Source organism: Gekko japonicus, unplaced genomic scaffold (assembly GCF_001447785.1).
Source record: "Gekko japonicus isolate JY-2015 unplaced genomic scaffold, Gekko_japonicus_V1.1 scaffold869, whole genome shotgun sequence".
Classification (NCBI taxonomy): Eukaryota; Metazoa; Chordata; class Lepidosauria; order Squamata; family Gekkonidae; genus Gekko; species Gekko japonicus.
The window spans coordinates 320,041-330,805 of NW_015173700.1; the positions used below are offsets into that span (position 1 = coordinate 320,041).

Below are 10,765 nucleotides of genomic sequence, written 5' to 3' on the forward strand. Positions count from 1 at the left end.
ACAACAAGGTGCAGAATAATCACAGTAAGTGGGTGAAAAGAAAATAAATCAAATGCCCTAACGCATCTAAGTATACTGTCCCTAGCTCACTATCTCAAGTGGCCTTACACTACTCACCCCTCCCTCAGGATGAGGGTTTTCCCCCTGCAGCAGCCTTTCTTCTGGCTCTGCCCTCTGGAAGAAAGAACAACTCTTCCTGCTGCTCCAGAACCTTTATTCCAAGCCCTCCTCTTTTCCTATTGGTCCATTTTGGCTCCAAAACCTCCCAGGGGCTTCTGGGAGTTGTAGGCCCAGCCTCACCTACTGCTAAGCCAGGCTCCTTGGGCCTAGTAGGCCTCTGGTGGCACAGCCCAAATCATGACAGTGATACTTTCAGAAGGCCCCCCATGTTGGTCTACAGTAAAACACCTAGATTTGATTCCAGTAGTGCCTTAAAGACCAACAAGACCAACAAAGTTTTTGGGGGGGGGGGGGGAGAGCTTCCCAGAGTCCCGGCTCCCTTCTCTGACAGAAAGAGCCTTGACTCTCGAAAGCTCCTACCCCCAAAACCTTATTGGTCTCTGAGGCACTACTGGGCTCGAATCTGGCTGTCCTTGACGATGCTCCACAAGCTTTCGGACTGCAAACAGCTGGTTTGGTATTCAGAGCAAAAGTGAACTTGGGGAAAGGTCACATAACAGTGGCTGTTGCCACCTCAGCTGGAAGCTAACTGAAATTTGCCATTTAAGTAATTCATGACGGGGGAGAGTTATTCTCCGCAGGCTCAACCTCGGTCGAAGCCTAGTAAGTGTGGGAAGTCTCTCTCCTTTTGCACCTTCTGGTTCCTGCCTTGCAAGGATTCACTCTTGGGTGGGAAGGCAGGTGAGCCGCTCAGAGTTTACTTCAATATTCCAGCAGTCCCAACACAGGGAACCTTTGGGGTCTTTTTGAGCATATAAAGGGGCTTCTCTTGATAATTCAACAGCACTGCTAGATACCATACAGGAAGGCTACAGTCCCAAGCCCAGCTGCCCTCATTTCAGTCCAGGACAAGTCCCACCCTCTAGCTCTGTGCTCTCAAAACTTCTGTCAGCCGAAGCATTCCTAAATGCTTTTTTTCCGAGAGCAGCCTTGGCACCCCAAAAAAAGCAAGAACTTTTTTTTTTGAAATTCTCATCCTTTAATGGTCAGTGAACTTCGAGCTGGTTCTGTAGAATACAATTAAACAATATACTTAAAGGTTTCTCAAAAAAAGAGAGAGAGAAAAGAAAAAGCTCACAACCCCCCCCCTTCCTACGCATCGTTTCCGTTCATTGACATTCCATGATCGACTTCGGCTCCCACGGTGCTCTGCTTCACAGCAGATTCACGTCCGGGCATAAGAGAAGACTGAACGTTCCCCCCGTTTGCTGCACCGACCAGTGACATGTTATTTTTATTTTGTTTCTTTAAAAAATAACAAGTGGTATAAACCAAACCGCTTCCCCAGGTGCCCACCAAGAAGGGGGGGAGGGAATCAATCGTTAACTGTGGGAGCCTTTTTTTTAATACGCTTTCTTTCGTGTCTTTTGTGGGTTCCTCCTTTCCCCGACTGCACAATCATACGGCATAGAGTTCATAAATCTTCTTTACACAGTACACCAGGGCAGCCAGGGCTATCGTGTTATGCAGTCTCTTTCTGTGGAGGTCGTCCTTCCTCACCAGAACCACAGGAGTGGAGGAGGTGAGCGTATGCAGGGGCAAGCGGGAGAGTTTATAGGCGTTGTACTCGACCTGGTACTTGCAGCAGGGGTCGAATTGCCAGGAGATCCCATAGAGGGTGCAGCAGGCTATGCTCAACACGCCGGCGGGCAAGGAGATGTAGTGGGAATAATCTGCAGGAAGGACCAGCGGGGTGAAGAGGCAGGCGGTGCCCGCCAGCACGGCTGTCTTGTGCAGGCAGTTGCCGACGGTGATCCAGCGGGCCGTCTCGTCCCCAATGCGCGTGGGCTCGATCACGATGTATTTGTACTGGGCCTCCAAGGCCTGCTCCAGCTCGTATTCAAACTGGTCCTGAGCATTTTCCCCATTGTAGATTTCATGAACTATGTAACAGTCCGTGGCAGACAAGGCAATCCTGTGGGAAAGAAAGGCAAGAATTGGACTTGGAGACTCACCAATCAGCATTCCTCTCGGCTAAGCCTGTCTGCATTATCGCCTGTGAACCTCCTAAGTTTCCTGCGCTGAAGACACTGAAAGCCTGTGCTCAGAATGGATTTATATTTACACAGGCTGTGGAATTTCAAGACTCACTTTGTGAGATGACCTCAGGCACAAGGGCAGATAGGGAGAGGAGTCTGTGAAAATCAGGAACAGATGCAAAGGATAAGGAGCACAGAAACCACTCTCTCGACTACCCCTCCTCCAATATTCTTGCATTTCCAAACTTTCTTTACGTGTACTTCTCACACACACACACACTTTTAAACTTTCTTCCTCAATCCTATGGAAAGAAAAAGGGCAACTGTGCCAGAAAGCAACAAATACCAATCCAAAGACTAGAGCTAGGCCATCCTCTCTTTTTATTGGCATTTTTATTTTCGCCACCAGGGAATCTCCATGCAAAATGTAATTTTAAGATATGGAAGGGCTAAAGCACGACGGCACCCGAGGAGCCGTGTCACTGACATTGCTCTGGGAAGGCGGAACCAGAGGGGTTCCCCCCCCCCCAGAGGTATCCATTGGATGACAAACCATGCAAGTTCTGTGGGGTTCTTTGGGGGTGGGACTCAACCGAGAGCCAGCAGCTATTGCATTCCGTCACATGGGCCCTTCCGACCTCCTCAAAAACCCTCCTAGCATTACACACTTTGGAAGACAGAGAGTGTTGATAATCAATTTCGCACTGTTTCAAAGTTGCTGTGTCAGGGGAGTGCTTTATCTGGAGCTCAAGCAATGCCGAAGACCACCTTTGTTAGTGACAGGACGGGACAAAGCTTTGGGGCAACCTTTTAACCCCCCCCCAGAAAAAAAAACACAAAGGGGAGCTTTGTGCTGCACAAAGTCCTGTTTAGCATCTTGTGTTTGCATCAAACCGGCACTTGGTGGGAGAATGCAAACCTTAGCGGTGTGGCGAGAAAGGGGGGGGGGGAACGACCTCTATGCCTAAACAGAGGCACAGACAAGGATCCTGAGACGTCTGTGGGGAAACCCGGAGAGACTATTAGCAATTAAAAAATATACGTGGTTCAAATGCACTCACCATTTGACGTTCCCCATGGTTGTCGAAAAACTTCTACCCCCTTCCAGAAAGCTGAAGTTTTGGTATACAACTAGCCAGATTGCTAAATAATACTGAACATTGGCTGTTTTACATGTCTATTTATTTTATTTTTTAAATTTATTTATTTTAGCATTTATATCCCGCCCTTCTCGAAAGCGGGCTCAGGGCAGCTTACAAGGAGCAACAAGTGCCCATGCATAAAAACATAAAAACAGTAATTATCAACACAAATAAGGTGCTCAGTAAGAAACAAGATGGTCACCGAATAAAATTACAAGATAGTATCTGTCTTTCATAAAGGTGGTGTTGTCCTGTAGTTGATGTACAACCAGTTGGTATATGGTGCCACGCAGTATCCTGGCAGATCTTCCAGGGACCGTCCCCCCTTGCCCCGTTGTTACCCACGCCGTTTGTGGTGGTGGCAGCGGCGGCCCGTACGTAAAAGCCTGGCGGAAGAGCTCCGTCTTACAGGCCCTGCGGAACTGCAGAAGGTCCCGCAGGGCCCTGATCTCCTCCGGGAGCTCGTTCCACCAGGTAGGAGCCACCAATGAAAAGGATCTGGCCCTGGCCACGGCAAGCCTTGCCTCCCTGGGGCCTGGAATCACCAGGCGATGTTGCGTTCCAGACCGAAGTGCTCGTGGGGGTATGTGTGGGGAAAGGCGGTCCCTCAGGTAGGTCGGACCCTGACCATATAGGGCTTTAAAGGTAAGTACCAGCACTTTGAAACGGATCCGTTGTGCTATTGGCAGCCAGTGCAGCGCTTTCAGCCCAGGCTGGATGTGTTCCCACTTGGGGAGACCCATCAACAGCCTAGCCACAGCATTCTGCACTAACTGTAGCTTCCAGATCTGCAACAAAGGCAGCCCCGTGTAGAGAGCGTTGCAGCAGTCTAACCTCGAGGTGACCGTCGCGTGGATCACTGTAGCCAGGTCATCACAGTCGAGGAAAGGAACCAACTGCCGAACCAGCCTAAGGTGGTAAAATGCCAATCTGGCAGTGGCTGCCACCCGGGCCTCCATAGTTAAGGAGGGATCCAGGAGCACTTCCAAACTCCTAACCTCTGACGCTGGCACCAGAGGCGTCCCATCGAAGGTCAGGAGAGGGACCCCCAACCCCAAACCGGGCCTACTCAAGCACAGGACCTCCATCTTTGCTGGGTTTAGTTTCAGCCGGCTCAGCCTGAGCCACCCAGCCATGGCCTGTAATGCCCGGTTCAGATCTTCTGGGTCGGAGCCCAACTGACCGCCCAACATCAGATAGAGCTGGGTGTCATCTGCATATTGATGGCAACCCAGCCGATACCTCCTGGCAATCTGGGCAAGGGGGCACATGTATATGTTAAACATCGGGGAAAGCACTGCCCCCTGAGGCACACCACATTCAAGTGGATGCCTCTGGGACTGCTGTTCCCCTATCGCCTCCCTCTGTCCCCGACCTTGGAGAAAAGGGGCAAGCCATTGAAGAGCGAGCCCCTGTATCCCCACGGCGGTGAGGCGGCGGGTCAGCAACTGATGGTCGACCGTGTCAAACGTGGCCAACAGATCTAACAACAACAGTGCCGCCACGCCACCTCGATCCAGATGCCTGCGGAGGTTGTCAGTAAGGGCAACCAGCACTGTCTCCGTCCCATGCCCTGGGCGAAAGCCGGACTGGAATGGATCAAGGACAGAAGCATCATCCAGAAAGCCCTGTAGCTGTGTCGCCACCGCCTTCTCAATCAATTTGCCCAAATAGGGCAAATTAGACACTGGCCGACACCGGTCAGAACTAAAGCACTGTGCAATGTCAGGCTGCGGGAGCTCCAGTGTCCCCTCACACCCTCAAAAGAGCTGGGGGGGGGGGCGGCATGAGGCAGGGCTGGCGGGAAGAGTGTCCCATAGCAGCTGAGAATCTACGACTGAAGAGTCCCCGGCTTTATTTACTTGCGTGTGCACCTACAAATATGTACATGGAACATGCACACACATGTATTCCAGGTGCTTAGGAAAAAAACGATACAGATGCTTTGCACAAATGCATACCTGTATGTCAAGGCTGCAAGTTTTAATTGTTCTTACTGTAGCTTGGCTGTGAGAATACATTCTAAACCAGGGGAGTCACTAATGGGAGATCCACATAACGGAAGACCCAATGCCTATGTGTGCTAATGTGGGAAAGTGAGAAAGGAAAATATTAACAATAGCCTTGCTGTCTAAAAATAAGTGATGGCATCAGCTTAGCGTGCCAAAAACTAATTTTGCATTTCCTTCAGAGTCTCAAAAAATGCACATACATTGGGGTGTTAATGTGCAAATTTATTTACATTTAATTCATTGATCAGCTAAAAGGTAATCAATCACCTACAGTTCTCCTTTAATTGGCCAGCAGCACTGATAAATTCATATATGCTCACACTGTGCTCTTTCAACATACGCTCACAAGCGTTGGCAAAGGCTTTTTGGTAAACCACTTCCAAATGGACAAATTTAGAGCTCTGTTCATTGAAAAGGAGATTTAAGAGGACCGTAGACATATGAAGAAGGGGGCAGCGGGCCACTGGGAAGCAGGTTTTTATTTTCTAATTAACTTACTCCCTGCCTTTCTCCCCAGTGGGGACCCAAGCAGCCGCCATTGTTCTCCTTGCCTCCATTTTACCCTCACAACAAGCCCTGTGAGGTAGGTTAGTCCAAGAGCGTGCAGCTGGCCCAAGGTCACCCAGCTTGCATCCACGGCAGAGTGGGAATCGGAAACCTCAGTGTCAGACTAAGTTCTGGCAGACAAACTACTACGCCCCCCCCCCATTGTTTGTCTTGCAATTTGCCTCACATGGTGCAAATGCTACGGGGCACATGAACCGCAGTTGAAGAAGAAGAGGAGGAGGAGGAGATTGGATTTATATCCCGCCCTTCACTCAGAGTTTCAGAGTGGCTTACAAACACCTTTCCCTTCCCCTCCCCACAAAAGACACCCTGTGAGGTAAGTGGGGTTGAGAGAGCTCTTTCCAGAACTGCCCTTGAGAGAACAGCTCTGACAGAACTATGGCTTGCCCAAGGTCATCCAGCAGCTGCAAGTGGAGGAGTAGGGAACCAAACCCGGTTCTCCCAGATTAGTCCGTGCACTTAACCACTACACCAAGCTGGCTCTTTAGCATTCTGTATCAACATACCTCCACACCACTACGGGATTTGCTCACTCTGCCTGAAATCCAAGTTACAACCAAACCTTGGCATAGCCACACAAACACACGAAGCTGCCTTATACTGAATCAGACCCCTGGCAAGGTCAGTATTGCCTACTCAGCAGCTGCTTTCCAAGGGACTCGGATCGAGGGCTTTCCTACTGCCTACTACCTGATTCTTTTAACAAGAGATACCAAGTACTGAACCAGGAACCTTCTCCGTGCAAAGCAGATGCTCTGCCACTGAGCCACAGCCCCTCCTCAAAACACGTAAGGCCCCTCCCCATATTTTATGTTGAATTTAATAATAATAAGTAGCATGACCTCCTTGTATAACTCGAGATCCAGCTGAAACTCCATTATGTCTCAACGTGACCTATGGCAATGCTACATGGTCCAACAGAGCTGCAGCAGCCAGGCGGGGACCGCAGATCGGCGCCAAAGAGCAGCGGGAAAATTTTCCCAGAGCATCACTCTACAGGCTGCCATCCACCACCCAGTAACATCAGGCCACTGGCGTGAAACTTCGGGGGGGGGGGGACTCAGAGAGGGAGCAAATGTGAACAGGCACAGGCGTAGACTTCTCACTCCACTTCAAAGGGCACAAGTTCAGACCTGAGGAAAAGGAACTTTCACCGTTAAGAAGTTTGCCGAACTTGAAAACTCAGCACAGCGGATCAAGCGAATGACATTTCATGTGAGGGAATGAACACAGGGAAAACCTTTGCTTGGAATCCGTGCTCAAGCTTTACCCTGCCGTTTCTTCTACAAACCGAACAACACGGCCCGACATTTTTGGCCAGACTGTTACGAGCATGTTAACCTTAAAGAGAAGCTAGGGCAGGAATCTGGATTTTAGTGGCTAAATCAGACAACGGCGGACACTCCTCCTTCAGGGAGCGGAGATTAAAGTGGTACCAATAATACTTAGTATTTATATAGCAGTTCTGAATGCTCAAAGCCATGTCATACACTTGCCACAACCCTATAGGGCAGGGGTCCCCAACATGGTGCCCATGGGCACCACGGCACCTGCAAGACACCTTTCCTGGACCCCAACAATGTGGCCAGATGGGGCTGTTGTCCAGCAGGGCTTCTGACTGGCCACTGGAGATCTGATCGGCTGTGCAAATTAAAATCACGCTGTTACAGTGGCAGCTGCCACCACAGCGTGGGCCTTACTCTCTTTCACTCCTCTTTTTAAAAACTACTCCTCTTGCCCCCTCCACTTGGGCTTCCTCTGCGGGTGGCATCACCTCCCACGGTGACTGTTTTGTGGCTGCCCCCACCCCCTTGTGTCAGAATCCCAGCAGTGCCCACAGGCTCAAAAAGGTTGGGGACCCCTGCTATAAGGCAAGTCGCATCATGGATGCAGGAACTGAGGTCCAAAGATCACGTCCTGACGAAACCCAACTGTTAAGTTCAGGGATAAAATGAAACTTAACCAGGGACTCGCTCCCCTAATTCTTGGCTCTCATGGATATTGAAAGCAGCGCAGGGAAACGGCACTTCCGGTCCAGTTTGCTAGCCAATCATGACGTGCAGAAGTCATAAAAGTGCCGAAAATACTTGCAGATGTCAAGCCAGCATTTCAAAGACAGCCTTGTTGCATGGGTCTTCCTGTGACGTCCAAGTCAGCTCTGACATTCTGTTCTTTAAGCTCTTGGCCAGTGCACAGAAACCCGGACATACATTCAGCTCCGGCTCTTTGGGGAAGAGACCACCAATTCTCTGAATCTGTTTCACTGAGATCCTCGGAAGGAGAACCATATCCCAAGACAGACCCCTTCACTGGTCACCCAAATTCTCATTTATATCAGATGCGTCAATTTCTTTACCATTGACAACCAGGTCTACCAACTAATGTCTTCCGGTCAGCTAGGCCACCAACAGTCAACAAGGCTGGCCCTGGGAGGTGGGTTCGCCAGAATAAGTACAGCTGGAAAACTTTCCACTGCTCTAAATAAAGTATGATTTGATTATAACATGCTTATTTCGACATGTATTGAGTAAACGCTTTTTAACAGGCCCAACAGCAACACATACTTGAAACCTGATTGCTTGTATTAGTTCCATTATCAGATTGATGATTACAACACCCCTCCCGCTTTCATAAGAGAATCCTTAGTTCAGTGAAATATTTGACCACAGACTGTCAAATGACCAGAGTACATACTTCGGGATGCTTTGAGGTGCTGGCCCCATTTTTAGACAATGTTTTATTCATACATTACTCTCCTGACACTGTGTCTCACTTCAGAAACAGTGCCGTTTAGACTTGCAGCCCCCAAACACCATAAAGCAGTTTCTGAAGCTCTCTGTTGATGAGAAATCTGGCTCTTTGCAGTGGGAACCTGGTCATGTAGCAAAGAACGAAGTGAACTGTATCTGCCACGCAAGATGCACAAACTCAGTGGTCATCTGATGAATACTGGATCTCTTCTTCCGCCGAGCTCCATTTCTGGCATCCAAAGATACACAAGTGTTGCCAGGAAGAGGATAACCGAAGCCCCAAATGAGCATTCCCAACTTCCCAGTGGGGAGAAACCATCACACAGTGCAACTGAAGAGATTTTCAGTCAGAAAAGCATCTGAATACACCACACTGCTGGGTCAGCTGCATGCAAGTTAAGAGCTACTCCCACCACCCGCTGTGCTTATGGAAACAAAGATAATGCTGAACGTCTGTTATAGGCCCCAGTTATTAGATAGCATACACTGTATTACAAACATCTGCACCACTACTGACATTTCCTTATGATAAATACTAACCATGGCTTCCTACTTTAGGTCTACCTAAAAAGCAGTAGAAATTATGCCTTCACGGTGTCCATGGAAAATAATGCAACAATAAAAAATTACAGAAGCTTCTCATAAACTTTGAATGAGGGTGCAAAAACAAAAGTAAAGTTAGGTGCAGTTCCCAAAGAAGAACATTGTTCTGTACATACCAATGGGTTTGGAAGCTAGCTAATGCAGAACTGAAGGTGCAATACTCCATGCCAAGAACTTCAGAATTTAACTCCCAGAAGTTTTAATGTAAATCATTTCACTGGGAGAGAGAGAGCAGGGTACATGAACAGAATTCTGCAGACACATTATAACTTGCCCCTTCTTATCGCACTTTCTACGGATTTGATGGCCTAAAGCATCCCCAATGTCAAAGGCAACAGCGACCAGGGGTCGCTTCTGTTCCATCTCCACCCCTTCCAAATCCCCAACAATGCATCAACACCCTAAAAACACAAATCACTCAGCCACTACTAACGGCTGGGCGCAAAGAGGTCACTTCAGAGGGCTTTGGGGGGAGTATTTACAGGCCTGCAAAAATAGATCACGAGAGCATCCAAGAACATTTGCAACAGCACCTCTCTCGCCACCTCTCCGGCTAACATCTGGGAAACGTGAAACGAAGCCTCCTCTAAGTAACACTCCAGTTTTAAACTAACCTTCCTTCGCCTGCTTCCCCTCTCTTTCCCCATTCCAGCGAGGAAACTTACCCTCCAGCCAGCTGGTCGGCACTCTCCGCTCCCAGAACTATGACACAGCTGGATTCTGCCCGGCATTTATGGGGCGCAAGCTTCAAACCAATGCCTTCCAGGCGAAGGCCAACTCCTAGGTCACCAACCACCTCTCCTCTGACCTTCCTCTTCTCTGTCTGCAAGCCCACCACCTGTCCCCTGCCCCCCTCCCAGATAACCATCCTGAAACTTTCCCCCCCCCCCCCCCCCCATTTCACTGTCCCCCATCTCCTGCCTCCGGCGGGGACTCTCAGCATCCCCACTGCAGCTCAACTCCTTTCCTGCCCTTGGGCAGGCTAAAGCTCATATTCTTATCTGCTACCTTTAGTTATGCCCTGTTTTTCGCGCACATCGGGACCCCAAGCGGCTTGCCCCCACCTCCCTGCACCCTCCCAACTCGCCGGCCTCATTCCTACTGCTTGACACACACACACACACACACAAACACATAGAGATGTGTCAACACATACATTCTCTCAACAGTTTTCTTCTTCCACGCTCCATTATGCAGGGGTGGGGGGGGCCCATCGTCTGGGCATGGAGGAGGGGTCACTGGGGGGGGGAAGGTTGTTGTAAATTCCCTGCATTGTGCAGGGGGTTAGACTAGATGACCCTGGAGGTCCCTTCTAACTCTAGTGTTCAGGACTAATCCAGGCCCCCCCAGCCTATGACCCCAAAGCATATCGATGACATCCCCTCTCCCGACCCCTAGTCCCACCTCTAGAATCCCATAACCCCCCCACCCCCAACATAGGCTGGATTTGAACTCAGGGCCAGCCAAACGACCCCCCTCCAAAGCTCCTCTCCCCATCCCTCCCTCAGCTCCTGCTACCCCCATCACCACGA

At 49.7% G+C, this 10,765-nt stretch overlaps 1 protein-coding gene across 1 annotated transcript in view; it reads right to left on the reverse strand.

The window, feature by feature from the left end:
- Window positions 1-1,266: 1,266 nt before the first annotated feature.
- The window catches only part of TMEM11 (transmembrane protein 11), a 9,825-nt gene continuing 326 nt past the window's right edge, over window positions 1,267-10,765 (reverse strand). Inside the window, exon 2 of the mRNA XM_015423234.1 lies at window positions 1,267-2,095. Within this exon, the coding sequence (XP_015278720.1) occupies window positions 1,579-2,095 (517 nt within the window). The 3' untranslated portion in view covers window positions 1,267-1,578. The remainder of the gene's footprint in view (window positions 2,096-10,765) is intronic.